Raw genomic sequence first — 18,980 nt, 5'->3', positions numbered from 1 at the left:
ATAAAGAGGAGATTTTACCTAAAATTAATTGTAATAAAGGCCAAGGAATTAACAGCACAGAAAATCTCTAGGTCTGTTTGCATGTGGGATTTTTAGATCTTTAGCTCCTCTATGGAATATGTAACTCTAAGTAGAGTTGGGTGAACTTTTTTCAGACAAATGGTTTATTTAACAGCTTCAACAGGAGAAACTGAGAGCAGCCTACCCCCTACAGGTTAAGATGCTCACCTGGCAGGGGGAAAATCTGAGTTCCAGTCCCTGCTCCAGAGTGGGGATTCACACCTGGGTATCCCACATCCCAGGCAAGTACCCTACCTGCTGGGGTACAGATTAGAAAGCAGGAGTTGGACACACAGAGACCTTACCCACTGGGCGAAAGGATTAAGGCATGGGCCACACACACACGAACACGCACGCACGCACGCACGCACAGTTTGTTGGTCCAAAGCAGACATTGCTGGCGAATTCCAAAGCATTTACTGATGTGAATATTTTTTCTGATTTTGCAGTTTACTGTCTGAAACAGAAAAATCAATTATTCACCCAGCTCTAATTGTCAGGCATCAGCCCTAGCATTAGTTAGATGAGTCTAGGAGCTGCTCTATTATAACCTAGCGAGTATGGTCTCTTTGGGGCCACTGTCTAGCAGACAATTAGAGCACAGCTGTGCTTCACCCCTTCTCTGAACACACCCCTGATATGCCCCCTACACCAGCCCACTAGGCCAGTTTTACACTTGTTAAGATCCCTCCTGCCCACACTGGGGAAATTCTCCACTGTCTTGCTACAGGCAGATTGTGGCTCTTTGTACTGCCTGAGCGGTGCAAAGGTTCTCTTGCCTGATCCGGCTCCTAGCTCAGAGTTATCTGGTCACCTAGAACTGGTGTAGTGAGGATGATCTTCAGATTCAGATTCTCAGCATGTTGAGTGAGTAAACAAAGTTCCATAAGAAAGGGGAGGGGAAATAATTTTAAAATAAAAGTAGCAAAGTAATGTACCAACAGCTTGTCACAAGACTGATAGCACAGCATGCTTCACTTACAGTCACACATTTAGAAAATTACAAATCTATCCTGGCCTGCTTCCAAAAGAAGTGGATTTTTATTTCGATGGTCTGAACAGTCATATTCAGATCTTTAAAACCGACTGAACCCAAACCCAAAGCTTTGAGGTGTACACATCTCCCTGTTTGGATTTTTAAAAAATGCACTAGTAATTCTGCAACCTCTGTGATAAGTAGTGGACAATTTAGGCTAAATAAGGTCTAACAAGGAAGCAGCTATATTTTGCGGCAGAAGTAAATGCGGAGTGTAGAAAGCAAGAATCTTAAAGCACGTTACAAACTTTATCCTCAGAACCCTCCAAGAGGTATTACCACATTTTCCAGGTGAGAAAACTATGTCTGGCAGGAGTTATGTCACTTGACCAAGGGCACTATCAAGTCACTGGTAGATCAGGGAAAAGAACCTTGATTCCTAGTCATCTGCAGAAGCCACAAGGCATACCTTCTCCTGAGAAATACAGGACAATATGACCAGATTCAATTGATTGCATGGCTAGTCATCTGACACAGGGATGAATATATATTTGTTCAAAAATCTTGAACAAATATTCTGCCAGTTTTAACTTTTAGCTTTAATCTATTGGAAAGCCTTGAATGATCTTCATTAGGAAACAGTTAAGACTATTAGAGGAAACTCATGTATTTGAAGAACTAATCTTTAAAATATAATGTCAGTGTATAGAAAGGTTAAGTCTGCTGCATATTCTATAATGAGATTGTGATTCACAAATCCTTCCAAAATCCATAATGCCTATGAATATTAAAATAAAAAATTCTTGATGAAAATGAGCAAGCAAAGCAAGCAATTCAATCAATCTATTGTACTTCCCTTCTAGTTTTATCAAGGGCTGAAATTATTGTCTGGTTTAGCAAAGTGTCTTGGATAATTAAATTGTTTTGAACTATTGCACTAGTCCTCTGTGATGCTCTCTGGTACTCTTGTCATCTCTCTGTCTTGCTCGCTCACTCTCTCCAGCAGAGACAAACAGAGAAAACAAGTGGGTAGCAATTTGTAGTTTCTGCTTCCAGCTGAACTTGATAGGGCTGTTTTGATCTTTGTCAAATTCCAAAGCATGGAAAAAGAAAAAAAAAATCACACTCCTTGAGAAGAAACAAGACATGTTTTGGGGCTTATTTGAAGCCTGAAGGAACTCTTTTATCTATTGTCAATAAAAACTATGCAAACCCACTTTCATTTGAATCTTCTTATAGTAGAGAAAGCAAAGACATGAGTATTGAAGTTAGCAATTAGGTCACATAAGATGTTGTATGTGGTCAGGCCACTGACTGCTCTTAACAAATCCTGTGTAAATGTTGCTTTATTAAGGATATAGGAAATAAATAACTGCTATTCTCCTGTGCCTACAGAGAGAAGACAACTAAAGATTCGTTTGGCAATGAAAAGCTAAATTGGTCTTTCTATTAAAGTGGCCACGTTAATGGAGTGAATGTAGTTTCTTTGGTATGTAGAAGCATTTTAATATTTGCCTGACTATTTAAATGGCATACACAAATTGGATGAACAGGTTAATCTCCAGGGATTATTGACACTGTAAAATTAGGATGATTTTGAATAGAATATTTATGTTGATTTCTAATAAAAATATATTAGGAACACACACGGTTGGTATGTGCAGCAACATTTTAAGACAGGCAAATAAACAAATTAAAACCAGCAGCTATCCCACCCCTGTCCCCAACTCTCAAGAGAACTCTCCACCCAATGCCTCTTTCAAGCTCCGTGGTATAAAGAAAAATGTGTTGTGCTCTGAAGGTCAACAAACCCTTCCACATCAAGTGTGTGTGTGTGTGTGTGTGTGTGTGTGGAGGGGGGTAGGTTCTGAAGCCCTGGACCCCTCACTGAGAATTCTCTACTCCCAGCTCCTTGCCTATTAAATCCAGGTGGGTACAGCTGGAAGAACGCTACTCGGTGTTTTTGAACTATATTTAGGGTACTGTTCTTTTGTAAACATTAATCTTTCAGCATATTATGAAAGTTTAGGAACAATAACCAAACGTATCACTGCGTCAGCAAGAAAGTGCTGCATGTCAACTCCTAGATTCTAGGAGACAACTAATGGATTATACCATGGGACAAAAAAATGCAAGGACTTTTATTTCCCTTTAGAGATATTCTGAAATCCTATTACTGCAACATATCTCCCAGGGGCAGGAGATTTTTTTTTTGTAGCAACACTTTTTACTAGTAGAAAAAATAATTTTATATGGGGGACCAGTCAAAGAAAAATTCTGCAGGGGCTAGATACGTAAGATGAGGTGGGGGGAATTGAGGTTAGAAAGGAAGATCCAATAAGAATATAGGAAACAAGGATGTGCGTGTTTTGTATTAGTTTGTTTCACTGATGTACTTGAGGACATTTCACTAACCTCGAAGGATTCATTAATTCTGATTTTTTTTTCAAAAAAGTTAAATCTGTGAGCTTAATTAATGGAACTGAATTGGCATTCAGCTTGCTGGGATGATCCAAAGCCCATGTCAGTGGGTGTCTTCACAGTGACTACAGTGAGCATTGGATGATGCCCTTTGAACCTGTGTATGTGTGTGTGTGTTTGTTTTCATCACTAAGGATCAAAATCTATCAGACACATGCACACAAATTTGAATGAAGATAATTGGAGTATCCATATCTGGGGGCAGGATTTGGGTACTTTAGGCAGAATCCACTGTTGCTGTCTCTCTATCTATCTTTACAAACTGTTGGAAGCTAATGTTTAAGATGAATTCAGGTCACAAATGATTCACATTATTGTGCACAACTTAACAGACAATCCAATTCAAGGACTGAAGTTCCATTTGATGGGACTTAAACACATGCTTAAGTGCTTTGTGGAAGAGGGATGCACTTAAGCACAAGCCTGAAGTTAACTTTATTGAATTGGGACATAGAACAGTAGGTTTACATTAAAAACGTATGGCCCCATCACACTGGTATCAGTGCAACATAATCTTACAATCTCAAACCATGATCCTACTTTCTTTTATAATTGTGTAAATCAGGATTCAGTGGTCTTGTTCCAGTGTAAACCTAGAGCCAGAGCAGAGTCAGGCAATAGGAGATGGAAAATAACTCAAGCATGATGAGGCAAACAATCTGTCACAACAACTGTTTCTTTTATAACTTAAACCCACATACTTCAATCCTCAACAATATTTGCAATTCCATGCCTCAACATAAGGAACGTTTCCCACCTGACAAGACTTCTACCAGAACTTCAAAATCCCACTATTACCCACAGCAACAATGTGGCCCACAGCTAACTACTCTCAAAAAGGTCACTTTGCAGAACTCTCTTATAAAGTTTCTTCCTATTACCTCAGGGGTCTGTGGCTGATTAAGATTCAGACACACTCAGGCTAGCAGAAGAAAATGTAAGAGACAGAGAAAAGAATACAAACATTTTAATCAAAGAAACTTTTCAATAGACAATGCATTCTTTCCCTTTATCTTTTAAAGAATCGCCATTCTGTATTTTGTTAAAACATTTGTCTCCTATGCACGGTGAACATTGACTGACCAGTGCAGGCACCAGTGAAGGCATCCATTAATTTATCAATCATACACTCAAAAGAGTGGCAGCCCTGAATATTTAATACTCCAGGTAACCAATTAGTATTGCCTTTCCTTGAAGCTATACAAACTCATTTCCTTAAATTCTACCATTATAAATGAGAAGCAGCAAATTGATTTGCATGTAATAACAGTGGCAATAAACCTTTCAATTTTCCCCATCTGTTAACAGAACTGATATTTAGGCTCTATTATTCCCAGAAGGGGACTTACCCAGCTGGACATCTATGACACTCGGCTGATTCTCCACGGGGAACAATGGTTTTGGAGGTTTGTCGGTGAGTAAAGCTAGAAAATGAGAACAAGTAATGGAAAAATTGAGACAAATTACAATTAGAGGAAGATTCTGTCACACAGAAGTTACTGTGTATTTGCAGACTTGATGATGTGTAAACATTTATTCCACAAGGTTGCTGCTTTGGCTGCTATGCTATCAATACAGTATTAATTTCCTAGCAGGCTTAGTGGCCCATGGATTCAGTGGAAGCAGTTATGTTTTAAAATATGATACAATCAATTGGCTCCTTTCTGGTGATGTCATCGTCTTCTTTTTGTTGGATAACAATAAACTGAACAGAATGAATTTCCTTTAAGTGTTTTAGGTCCTGATTTTGTAAAGTATAATACACATGCCACTCCCAGTGTGTAATGAACTAGATTGCTCGCAGGTGTAGACGCTTAAGACTTGGTCTATTCTTAAAAGTTAGGTTGACAGAGCTACCTTGGTAGGGCTTACTTTGTTAATTTGCTCAAGCAATTTTTTTACATTCATAACTGATACAGCAAGCCCAAAGGTGCCAGGACTATGAAGTGCTAAGCCGAAAGGTGCCGGAGGGCTTAGCCCTGGCAAGCCCTGGCACAAATTAAGCACTGTATCTTGGTCAGCAGTATGAAAAGAATCCACACTCCTGACTTCTGGAACTCTGCCAACCTAGCGCCCAGTGTGTAGACACAGCTATGCCAATGAAAAAGAATGCAACTGTCGTTTGTGGAGGTGGTGTTCCTACACAGACAGGAAAACCCCTTCCATTGGTTTCAGAGTAACAGCCGTGTTAGTCTGTAGTCGCAAAAAGAAAAGGAGGACTTGTGGCACCTTAGAGACTAACCAATTTATTTGGGCATAAGCTTTCGTGAGCTACAGCTCACTTCATCGAATGCATACTGTGGAAAGTTTAGAAGATCTTATTATATACACACAAAGCATGAAACAATACCTCCTCCCACCCCACTCTCCTGCTGGTAATAGCTTATCTAAAGTGATCACTCTCCTTACAATGTGTATGATAACCAAGTTGGGCCATTTCCAGCACAAATCCAGGTTTTCTCACCCCCCCCCCACCCCCCACACACAAACTCACTCTCCTGCTGGTAATAGCTTATCTCACCAGCAACCACATACCACAAAACAGAACCACTAACCCAGGAACCTATCCTTGCAACAAAGCCCGTTGCCAACTGTGCCCACATATCTATTCAGGGGATACCACCACAGGGCCTAATAACATCAGCCACACTATCAGAGGCTCATTCACCTGCACATCCACCAATGGATATATGCCATCATGTGCCAGCAATGCCCCTCTGCCATGTACATTGGTCAAACTGGACAGTCTCTACTTAAAAGAGTAAATGGACACAAATCAGATGTCAAGAATTATAACATTCATAAACCAGTCGGAGAACACTTCAATCTCTCTGGTCACACGATTACAGACATGAAAGTCGCTATTTTACAACAAAAAAACTTCAAATCCAGACTCCAGCGAGAAACTGCTGAATTGGAATTCATTTGCAAATTGGATACTATTAATTTAGGCTTAAATAGAGACTGGGAGCGGCTTAGTCATTATGCAAGGTAGCCTATTTCCCCTTGTTTTTTCCTACCCCCCCCCCCCACGTTCTTGTTAAACCCTGGATTTGTGCTGGAAATGGCCCACCTTGATTATCATACACATTGTAAGGAGAGTGGTCACTTTGGATAAGCTATTACAAGCAGGAGAGTGAGTTTGTGTGTGTGGGGGGGTGAGAAAACCTGGATTTGTGCTGGAAATGGCCCACCTTGATTATCATACACATTGTAAGGAGAGTGGTCACTTTGGATAAGCTATTACCAGCAGGAGAGTGAGTTTGTGTGTGGGGGGGGGGGGGTGAGAAAACCTGGATTTGTGCTGGAAATGGCCCGACTTGATTATCATACACATTGTAAGGAGAGTGATCACTTTAGATAAGCTATTACCAGCAGGAGAGTGGGGTGGGAGGAGGTATTTTTTCATGCTTTGTGTGTATATAATAAGAACTTCCAAACTTTCCACAGTATGCATTCGATGAAGTGAGCTGTAGCTCACGAAAGCTTATGCTCAAATAAATTGGTTAGTCTCTAAGGTGCCACAAGTACTCCTTTCCCTTCCATTGGTGTAGGCGGAGTCTATCCTAGGGGGTTATGCTGTCATGGCTATGGTTTTGCAGGATTGGAGCCCATAGGTCCTGATTCAAAGTTCATTGAAATCAATGAAAAGACTCCCAGTGATTTTAATGGGCTTTGGATCTGGACCTTTAAGCATCATTTCATCAATGTAACACAGATTTATTTGTGTGTGTGTGTGTGTGTGTGTGTGTGTGTAAAAAAGATACAGAACGTCTGTATGTTAGGAGACCTAGACTCCCCCCCTCCTTTTTATAGTTCCTAGGTTTTTCATTTTTATGGGAATTTACATTTCCCCCCTTTCTGAAGATATATTTCCATGCCCAATTCCAGAATGAAAATAAAAAGAGAAAGAATGTCAATCCTGACTATTAACACTTCGGATTTACCTGCCCTCTGAATGACTTATTCTTCCCAAACAGATGGTGTCATGGCAGAGCAAGCATGTCAGAGGTGCCATCTACAGTCAGTGCTGGTGTTCATCCATACAATTGTCATTAGAAACAGGCTTTTTCCCCTCTAGAGGGTTTTTAAGCCTCCTCCTAACACAGCCTGTCTTTGTGAGTATTTCAGTGGAAAGCACAGCTACAGACAATGGTTGTGATCCAGATCCTGAGTGCCTTCACTATGGAGCTCAGCACCCTCCAACCCCATTGGTTTGAAGAGTCACTGAATTGAAATATTTAGATGTTTCCAAAACAAATTTGTTTTTACCACAAGAATTCACTGAAATTGACCTGAATTGGCTAGTTGTTTTGGTTGACCTGAATCTGCGTTTTGGGGGAGGGGCGGGGGGCACAAAAAGATTGTGCACAAAAAGTTTCACCCAGCTTTCATGGTAGGCCCCACGCTATGCACTAAATGGTTTCCTAACACTCAAGTAGAGCAGCCTCCAAATCGCTTAGCTATACAGATAAATAGAAGTGCAGGAGAAGAGGACAATGATAGGTAATTGTGTTGTAAGAGAGGTGGCAGACAATACTTTCCCACTGCAGGCACTATATTTTTCATTCAGTGATTGTTAGGATTTCCTCTCTTCTTATACTTCAATTCCTCTCTTGAAATTGTCAATAAATAATAAGTTAGAAACAGTTAAGAACCACTGACCCAGAAGTACATAAAATGAAATATAATCTGCTATCAATCATAAAAAAATCCTTTTGTGAAATTCTCTGCTGGTGTCCCTTAGTTTACTATAAAGATTAGATGTGCTCCCTAGCATTTGCTGGGAGGGTACCTCATCACTAGAGACACAAGCTGATAAAATTGTTTTTCTGCACTTTTGGTTTAGTTTCTATATTGGTTCCTGTTCGTGCTAGGTAGATGCACTGGAAAGAGGCAGAAGGAAGCAATTGTTAAAGGAATAGGAAGAGTACAACAGCACTCCAGGTGCAGAAGGTCACCAGCCTCTGAAAACAACAATCATTCTCAGAGAACGCTAGCAAATACATTGTTACCCAGGAGGAATGGTTCCCCCTCACTCCCACACCAACCTGTTGGCCTGTGCCTGAAAGTCTGTAGCACCAAGTATATTCAGTGTCAAAGTAACAGGAGTTAAAGAGAAGCTGTTTTTGGTTGCAGTCTCTAGAAGGGCTTGTTCCAAAGCCCACTGAAGTCAGTGCAAAGCTCATGGCTTCAATGATACTTTGGTACAGGCCTTAAGGATTTGATTCTGCCAGTTTCTGAGCACTCGCAGAATTGAGGCCTAGGTGCAGAGCGATGGCTAATTTCTCAATCTATATTTTATTTTGCCCTCTGGAAAAAAAAGTCAGACTAAATTGACATTTATTAGCATATTTTGACTGATTTATATCCAAGGGGTAATTTACGTGACCTCAGAATGTGATCCATCGGGCGATTTTCATTGCTGGTATCAATCTACTGAAATCAATGGATTTACACCATGGTTGAATTTACCCCCTTATATTTTGAGAATAGTGTTACTAGTAGTCTCCATTTTGTCTGTTATCCTCATTTAGTTTCTGTGTGGGTTTTCTAGCTTGCATTTCTACCTTTAGGCTTCCCTTCCATTAGTGCTTTTCATCTCTGGTACCAAATGGCGTTTTAACTTCCTGTGCACCCTAGGCTTTTGAGTACATTCACTGTTCTAGTTGCACACATGCTGTTCCAATGTGTTTTGGCTTTGTTTTATTTTATGTTCACTCATCCCTCTCTTCTCCCCCCGCCCCCATTGAAATGAGTTGAGCTTCTCTTTTTCTTGATAAGTTAAAGTTGCAGCGTCTCTGAATCCTGGTTTAATGTGTTCATGTGGGTTACGTATTTAAACTGTTGTGGTTTTCCATATTGCTCTGAGAGGATAATCATTATAATGAACCAGAAATGTGTCAGATTTAGCTTTTTGTAGGCACTGTAGGCCAAAAGGGATTTTCAGAATAAAATGTGGAGGAATGCTGGCTCTTACATGTTGCAAGTGTCTACAGAACTGAAGATCTAGTCTCATTTAGATTTGACCTTTGAAAATTGCTTTTAGTCTTTTTCAACCAGTAAGATAGCACAACATTTCCTTGGCTGCAAGGAATTCTCATTTAAAGCTTATGATCTCTGCTCCTGACACAAGTCCATAAACACCACTTCCTCATTTCAGATATACCTCATTCTATGAGCAATTTCTTTAATTCCCTCAACAGCTTTATAGAGGAAAGCTGCTTTGATTTTGATCATTTCTTAAAAGGGAAACAAAAAAGTCAGGGCACTTAATAAACCAACATGTCTTTAATGTACCACAGAGTATTTTGTGCTTTCATGCAATCCTTCCGACGACTCCCACCAATCCACTTTATGTAAACCAACTATATGCATGACAAACATGCTTCCTTTTATTAAGCATCCTGCTATTCAACTTACTCCTATTCCTCTGTCAAAAAGTATGAATATAACCCTCATTAATTGTCACTGGAGGAGCTTGGGTAGTACTGCCTCTACCTTCGTAACCCCCTATGAATGTCACATACTCCAGGGTTGCCCGGGGCAACATCATTTATGGTAAAGACATTGCAATGAATATAGTATAATTCCCAGATGCATACATTCATAGGGCCATATGGTTCTCCTTTAGTGAGATGCTATCTCTGATAAGACAGCACACAAATTAAGGAGTTCATTTGCCTTTACTTAACATTCTGAAATTTCATCCTGAGAATAAGACAGGATTATTTTCCCTGAAATCGTTTATGCAAATATAGGTTCTACAATGTATAATGAGCAGTGAGGATGAGTGTTGATTGGAGTGTCCTTTCTTGATGGCACAGTCAACTCACCATTGACGCTACCACGGGCCTAGCTTAAAGTCACGGGTGCCCGATGTCAAGCTCTGGAAGCAAATTTCTTTACCCAGAGGCACCTGATAATGTGTCTGTCTTCCCTCAGAGTTTGGTGGACATGACCCAAGGCTGTTTAGTTGTTTGCTTACTAGGAGGTGGTTTGAAGTGCTGTTTCCTCCCATATTTATTTTCACTCCTGTTTGATAGCAACACTTGGACTTTTAAATAATAATAAACTCAAGTATGATTTCAATGGTACATGACACAGGATTCTTCTTTAGAGGCCTGAGTATCTCTTGCACAAAGCTGCACATAGGTATAATACTTAGTCCTGCCATGAATGCAGGGGCCTGGACTAGATGACCTCTCGAGGTCCCTTCTAGTCCTATGATTCTATAGGTATAACTTTTTGCATAGCTTGCAGAAACCTTGCATGATGCGATCCTTCTTGGGAGCTAAGGTTATTTTTATTTCCTGTTTCCTTCACTTTATGCAATCAACTCTTAATTCTTTTCTTATGGCCACAAAACATGTTGTCGTCAGAGATGGAGCACAGTCAAGCACTGGACCAACAGGCAGGAGATATAGGCTTTGTTCCTGGCTCTGCAAATTAATTAGTCAGGGAGCTTTGGGAAGTCACAATCTCTGTGATCGTCATATGGGGATGATAATCTTTAGCCAGCTGAATTTCTCTTTGGGGAGAAAGGAGAGTCCCACTGGGCCGGGATACAGAAGGTCTGAGTTCAATTCCCAGCTGTGCCCCAGACTTCTGTGTAGACCACAAGTAAACAGCTTAGAGTGAAGACCTGACCCTGTTGAAGTCCATGGCAAAACTCTTGCAGATTACAGCAGATCCAGGATTTCACTCCTTGATCTCCCTGTGCCTCCTATCTGTATAAAGGAAATAACTGTATGTCTTTTCTATTTAGATTGTAAGCTTTTTGGGGCAGCCACTTTGTACGTGTATTTACTGTGCCTAGGCAATGGAGCCTTGATCTCAACTGAGGCCTCTAGTCTCTCCTGTAATACAAATAGTAATAACTGCACAGAGATAGGTCAATTTCTTTGCTGATTGTAAAGCAGGACACTCAGATGGGAAGTGCTAAAATAAAGAGGATTTGAAAATTTTGGATTAGTATTTCAATGGATACAGTGAACAGCTGGACAGAGGGTACAAAGAATGGGGTCCTTCTAATAGTCCATTTGATTTATAGGTAGTCATGAGCCTTTTCTTCATACTACTTCTTTTCTACCATAATTGGTCATAAAAACAATGATCCCTGGTGTCTCATTCCTTCATCCATATTGAGAGGGATTATTTGCTCAATATCACACTATTCAGATAATGTAAAAGTGACATCTACTCAAAGTCAATCAGTGTAACACAGAACTGCTGCAATAGTATGATTCAGCCTGAAGCGGACAACTCTCCTCCTCACAAACCTGTTCTCAAGTACAGTTCTACCATGAGAGGGGGATTGTGCTTTAGAAAAGGAGACAGGCAAATTTCAAGAGAGGCCAATTAACTGGAGCCACATGGTGCAACAGTGAGAAGAAAGGTGAAACAACGATTGGAGCAGGCCTTTCAGGAAACGGTGACCCTAGGAAGTTGAGACACATATTATAGGTTCCAAGTATATAATGGGTCTCACTGATGTGGAAATTCCCCCGTAGATATTAATACTAATATTCAGCTGGTTTAGTAAGGAGCGATATCGACAGCAGTCCAGACAGGAATTGGAGGGGACCTTTACAAATGCTCCAATAACAGGTTTTTTTCAGAAGCAAGTACAAAAAACCATTTGATAGGGAGGATGGCTCTGGGCTAAATAGACTGAATCCACATACCCTAGAGTAGGCCCCGTGCCAACCTTCCAGGACATTATAAAGTATTATTTAGATCAGCAAGGGAGGCACTTTCCACAAACACTGACTTTACTGGAAGTGTTTAATTTCCCTATTAAATTAGTGTGGAGTCCATTCAATTATGTAGAAATTCCTCCATAAGTACTAATGCTAAGCTATTATTTATACAGAACCATAAGCACACGTGTATAAGAGACAACTTTGTTGAACACATAGCATTTCTCCTGTCTGGAAGAGCTTAGGTTACAGTCATCCTTATGAAACTGTTCGCTGAATTGGTAAGGAAGAGCCATCCTTTCCTAAACCCGGACAAATTAAATCTGATGTAGTTCAAAGAAAAACATTGCAAAGAAAAGTCATATTGCATCAGAATCAATTAAATGTCAACTATCTAGCAATTAATTAACTGGCACAATCTGGGTTTTATTTTGTGTTTAAAATGAGCAAATTCAGGGTGTAGGGCCTGATTGTGCTCTCATTTATGTCCGTGTAAATCAGGAATCTCTCTGCGAAAGTCAGTGAAGGTATGCCAGCGTAGAAACAGTGTGCAAACAGAATGACGCTCATCCTTTGAGATCTAGCTGCTTAAGACTTGAAGGCCCCCATACTGGAAATGACTTAATGGAGTACTTTGTTGAACAAGGGTTTCTAAAAATGTATTTAAAGGAAGGAATTTTTCATTGGGGTGGGAACTGTTTAGATCTTGCCCCCCCCCTTACCCCCTTTACTGCTGATGATGATTTCTACTGATAGATGTGATGAACACCAATAAATAAATTTGGCAGTCCATTGTATTGCCATGAAGGCTTCTGCTGAGATGAGTATTTGTAAATGTAATTGAAAATGAAGAAAGGATAAATTATCTGGATATGTGGCAGAATGAGGGGACGCAAGAGAAAAAATGCTTCATTTCTTCTAGGAGACAATTAAATGCCAGCTTCCTTAAATCAAGGGACCTGGCACTTTCCCACCATTAATTAACATAAAGCACCCGTTACCATTCAGTCAAGAATCTGGAATACCTTCTGACAGCAGATCTGGTCTGTCTGAATAGCATCCTCTGGAGAAAATAATGGCATGCCAAATCCTTGATAGGAAACTAACTCATACCCCAAATCAATCTTTTGTTCACTCCTCGGTCAAATACGCATGGCTTCGCTCTATTCTGGCATCTAAAGTCTTGGCAGTGATGTTATAACATTCATACCGTAGATGAATATGGAACTACGTACAAAATGATACATCAATGTGCTAACAAGATGTCACCTGTTGCTAAGTGAAGCACAGCATTATACCACTTGGAAAATGTGCACCTAATTCCCTTAGGCTCTGTTGAAAATCCCACCACGTGCAGCAGATTTCTTCATGACTGAAACAATAATCCATTTCAGACCCGATTCTCCACTGCTTTGTATTGTATGTTGTAATTTGGCACTTATGCATAAGTGCCAAGTGCAGTGTGGGTGGACAATGCTCCCAGGACAGCTAACTTGTTGCCTGACATATCTGGAATTTGAACCAGGACCACCAGAACTAAAAAGCATGAACTACTGCAGCTTGTTCTAAAGAACCAAAGCATGCTAGCTCTGGCTGTAACAGACATCCCCTCCACAGGGAACCATTGGAAGACTTGCCAGAAACAGACAGGAATGGAGGAGTTTTGTCGCTGCCCGAGAGCCAGAGGCGTAATGGGTACTAACTAACCAACCGCAGATGGAGATGGTAACACATGCACCACCAGTAGGTTACGTTACCAAGTCAAAACGGTAGTATTTTACATTCTTGGCATCGATGTGAATTACCACACAAGGTGAGAGGCAGTGGAGAATCAAGTAAACAGCCCATTCATACAAATATTGCTCTGTGAAGCTGTGTCTAGATGCGAGCACTGTTCTCCGATTAGCCACAGTGAGTCTCTTCTACAAGTCAGTCAAAATGCAGTTACTCAGAACTGGAACGTTTTGTTGCCATATACCACAGTCGTAGCAATCTGACAGCATGATTAGACACGCATCAGTCTTCTGCTCTAACAGAAATAAAGTCATTGTAATACAGTATTGTCAAAGGATAGATGTATCCAGCTTTGAAAATAAACATCTAACTCTTAATTTCAGTAAATGTCTCAGCATTTGCCTGGAAGCCAGGCATCATTGTCCTGTGACAAAGTTCTATAGCATTGGTATTATTTACTCAGGTAGGACATACATCTCCTGGAATGGTAGAGCTAAAGAACACAGCAACCACTGTACGTGCCAGAACCCGCGTGACCACCTCCCGCTAACTTCATCTAAAAGCAGACACGTGAACTTGCTGTCAGAGTTTGGGCAGAATCTACATTACAATTATTTCCTTGCTACACCTCTGAGGAGAGGATTGTAGATAGCATTAACAGGACAACGTCAACAGTAAATAACTGGATCTTCTTACAGACTCTTAGTAAATAACACAGGGGATGTGGCAACAGTTTTAAGAAAGATGCCGCACATCCACTGACGTGCAGATCAAGGGAGGCGTTTTTGTGGCATACCAATGCTTTTGGTCAGTGACTGGTAAATATTGGTATTAACCTATAAAACCCTCAATGGCTTGGAACTTTTGCCTGTTGAAGAGACTGCATCGCTGGCACGGAAAAAAGGGTGCAACTGGCAGTGAGCCCCTTGTCTCCACATACAGTAGAACCTCAAAGATACAAACACCAGAGTTACGAATTCACCAGGAAACTGGACATCATGTGAAACTGGAAATAACTAATCAGGAAGCAGTGGAGACCAAAAAAAAGCAAATACGGTACTGTGCTTGTATAACATCTCAAAGGTAGGCATATCTGGGTTGCCTGTCCCAACCCCTATCCCCGCCCCCACAGGCGGGGCAGCCACTTACAGCTAGGAGGTGAAGACGCTGGTGCTGCCAGCCCTAGGCTGCCAGAGCTGTCAGAGCGGGAGCAGCACTGGGGTCTGCACCGCTTTCACCCCTCCACCCCGGCTGGGAGGGGCACGCACTGTTTCCGCCCTCTCCCGCTTGCAGACTCAGTCTGCCCTGGGGAAGAAACTGCCTGCAAGGAAGCTCCTGGCCAGCTGTTGCTGGAGCCTGGCCTGGAGCGTCAGTGGCTGGAGCTGAAGCCTGAATTGCACTTTGTTCAGAGTTTCAGAAAACCTCCATTCCCAAGGTGTCCGAACTCTGAGGTTCTGCTGTACACAGTCCAAACAGCCAGCCAGCCGCAGCTGCCTTTTCCTGATGTCCCGATAGCTTCTGCCACTGGCAGGACCAGAGCAGCACCCAGCACCCCTCCTTCAAACTAGGATGTTCCAAAGCCTGCTCTAAAATGTGGTTTAACTTGAAAAGCAGCAAGAGCAGCTGAGGGTTGAATTTACTGCACAATTCTGAATTGTACAGCGTGGCATTTTGGGTGAGAACCACCACGGAACAAGGATCTCATCTCCTAATCTTCCTACCTACTGTCACCACGGCACCTGAGCAGCTATCTGGGTGGTTTTGTGCCCTGAATAAAAGGGAAGAATGGCAGCACAGTCAACTCCCTTCAGATACTAGAGGCGCTTTATTTGTGTTGTGAAAAAAATTAACAAAAAGGTGTATAAGTAACTACCTTGGCAAGTTAGATCTTCCAGGTTGCAGCTTCTGCTGCATGACTCAACTAGGTCTTTTGTTACCCATTTAGGAGGCAACCAAGTTTTGTAGTGCACTGGAAAAATAAATGGTGTGATTTTTGTGGCATGTACACGATGAAATATGGTTTGGGCGGTCTCTAGGGAGATAACCTGGAAAGATTAACACTTTGTAGATTGTGAACTGTTTGGGGCAGAGACTGCCATCTCCTATATATTGGTACAGCGCCACCCCCTTTCATTTGCAATTGTGTCACATCTTTTTGGCAATAATGGCAATTTCCTCCATAGAAAAGTAAAAGTAATAATGTAATTATTATACATGTTCAATAATAATAGCAGCAGCAGGGAATCTGGATTTCCTGATGTGACACACTAATGTGTTTGATGCTAAAGGATTAATAGAGGTGCTGTCATAATGTGCATTGGAGGGTGGGTGCTGGAAGAATGTATGTTCAGTAATGGCAGGGTTCTTATTACGCTAACAGAACGGTATGTAATTATCTCTCTCTTACATTGCTGATGCACCTTTCTTCCTGCTAACTTTTTAAAGTTCTCATATTGGATCACATTATGCACATTCACTTAGTGAAATAAAAATTTGGATTGTGCATCCTTCTTATATGAAAAAAGGGTAAGATTTCCTATGTGGTGGAGAAAAAAGCATAACAAATTGGTATTAAAAAGGATATTGGTTTCCCCCCAATACAATTAATTAAAATTTCAATCAAGAGCACACTTTATTTAAATGAACCAAACATACATTCCACACAAAGGACACCACCCCATTTCATCTCTTGGACTTTGAGTGGAGAGAAGATGCTTGAAGTTACCCTTTATTTCAAGGAGATCTGCAGAGCACATTTTATCTTTCAGGTTTCTTAATTTTTTTTTTTGCCTTTTCATCTTATAAAAAAGTAAAGAATAGTGATGGATGAAGCGGGGTCCCATCATCCATCTTGAAGGGACAGCTGGTGCTTTTGCATGCAAATGAAAGCTATCATTCTTGTCAACCTGAAGGTACCGCACCAAAGTCTGCAGTCCACAACCAATTAATATTCCATGACCAATCAGACTATTCATGCACAGTACACTCCTCCACTGAAATGGAATCCCAGTGACAAGACTTATTAGCTACAGAGTGGGGTTTAATGTGTTATTTTCAAAGAACTCAAGCCAATTCATTATTCATTTAAACGAAAAATCTTATATTAAATATATATAATATATTGTGATGGAATTATTTTGGCCAGTGGAAGACAGTTGAATACTAAATAATCTGAGATGATTAACATTATTATGCACATCTCTGGTTTTTCTTCTCAGAAAAACTGTGGCTTGTAGAGTCTATCATCCTGATCCACTTTTCTTCCCAAAGGATGAAATTCAGCACTGTGCACAAAGCCTATACATCACTCAAATCCCACTTACACCTGATTTAAAGTGGATTTAAGTGGTTCATAGACCTTGTGCTGGCCTTCTACACAGGGGTGAATTGCACACAGAGAGAATTGAAATATCAGTCATGGTTTTCAGCTGTGCCACCGGCAGCCATGGAAATCCTTTGGAACAGCCACTGCAGATGGATGGCCAGGTGGGATCACCAGTGGGAGCTCCCAAACCTTTTCACAGAGCGGGCCATATGTTAATAGAACCATCTCCCCTGCAGACCACCCCCTTTCATTTGTAATTGTGTTACATCTCTTTGGCAATAACAGCAACAGTAATAATGTATTTTAGTGGTCTATAATACAATCATAGTTTGGGCCTTTAAAAATATATATATCACCCTGTGTTACTCTAGCTCGCCATTTCATCACCCCCCCCCTCACCTCCCTGATCACATCTGTTCTGTTTCTCCCAGCTGGAAACAAGGAGAATTAGCATCATGTGACTTGTTAGTTCTCTGTCATTGGGAATCACTTGATCTACAGCCAACATAATAATTATACCAGAGATAAGGAAGTCCTCAGAGAATCTGCTGCTATTGCTTCTTTTTCAAATTTATATAGGGGGGAAAATGGTGTGATAAATGCTATAGTTGTGTCTCTAAAATCAGGGCCCCATTCCACATACACAAACTAAGAGACAGTCCCTGCCCCAAAGAACTTAAAATACACAGACAGATGAAGGACGGGAGAAAGGAAACGTTCTATTATTCCCATTTTATAGTGGAGAGATTAAGTGACTTGCCCAAGATGGCAGAGTCAGGAATTCAGCTCAGACCTCCTGAGCCCCAGACCAGTGCCCAATCTCAAAACTATCCTTCCTTTGTACACAGGTGGTCTGCAAAGGGCTACATTTCACCCATGCTGCTTGATCGCGTAGCACTGCCTTCAGTGTGAGCTTTGCCTTTGATTTCAGTGCCATCGGGAGCAGGGCCTAATTGTTTTCTCCACTCCAGGTTATTTTGCCACATTATGAAATGAGTTTGAAAAAATTAGAAACTGTCCCTGCAACTGTCATAGAATAGTGAAAATATTATGCGACCTCCAACACAAGATTTCCAGGAAGGAAGGTGTAGCATAGCTACTGAGAATCTACATTAAAAAATACATTTTACTTTTAGTCTCCAAGGCAGTGGATACCCTACAAATTGTAATTTGGATATAATTAGTTGTTGCACAGACTAACAGCACAGCTTTCTTTGATGTTCAGCAAGAGCGCCAGAATTTCAAAGCCTATATATCTCAAATAATTTTTATGTGGAATTTCATTTGAAAATTTTACATATTAACAACATTCACAAGAGAGAAATACAGACACTTCTGTTATGATCATTGCTTGCTAATTGATTTCTCTCTGTGGGGGTTTAATGCGCAGACACTTTTCTCCCATACAGCCTATTAATTTTGATGCTTTTTTTGGATTAAGACCCTGCCTGAGATGGCTGACCAAAATGATTACAAGTATTAGAGTATTTGACAAGGAGAACCTTTTCATAAAAGTTCATGCAATATTTATTTAGGTTCTCTCTTTCGTTTTCCCTGAAAAGCTGCTAAATATATTCAGATAGCTTTACTGTTATTTTGGCTCTTCCCTTTTTCCCTTGCACAAGCCTTGAGTTGTCTTATTCATTGCACACCTATAGCATTGCCAAGACAAAAGAGGGCAGAAACAATAATATTGGGTTAG

At 40.8% G+C, this 18,980-nt stretch overlaps 1 protein-coding gene across 6 annotated transcripts in view; it reads right to left on the bottom strand.

Annotated features, from left to right (window-relative positions):
- Positions 1-18,980, bottom strand: part of IL1RAPL2 (interleukin 1 receptor accessory protein like 2) — a 552,617-nt gene that overhangs the window by 137,117 nt on the left and 396,520 nt on the right. For all 6 annotated transcript variants that reach the window (XM_084639401.1, XM_084639405.1, XM_084639402.1 and 3 more), the window contains one exon: positions 4,867-4,941. In XM_084639401.1, coding sequence (XP_084495527.1) covers positions 4,867-4,941 — 75 coding nt within the window. The remainder of the gene's footprint in view (positions 1-4,866; positions 4,942-18,980) is intronic.

Source organism: Lepidochelys olivacea (assembly GCF_965140295.1).
Source record: "Lepidochelys olivacea isolate rLepOli2 genome assembly, chromosome: 9".
NCBI lineage: Eukaryota > Metazoa > Chordata > Testudines > Cheloniidae > Lepidochelys > Lepidochelys olivacea.
Note: the sequence above shows the minus strand (reverse complement) of the source record. Positions and strands in the feature narration are given on the sequence as shown.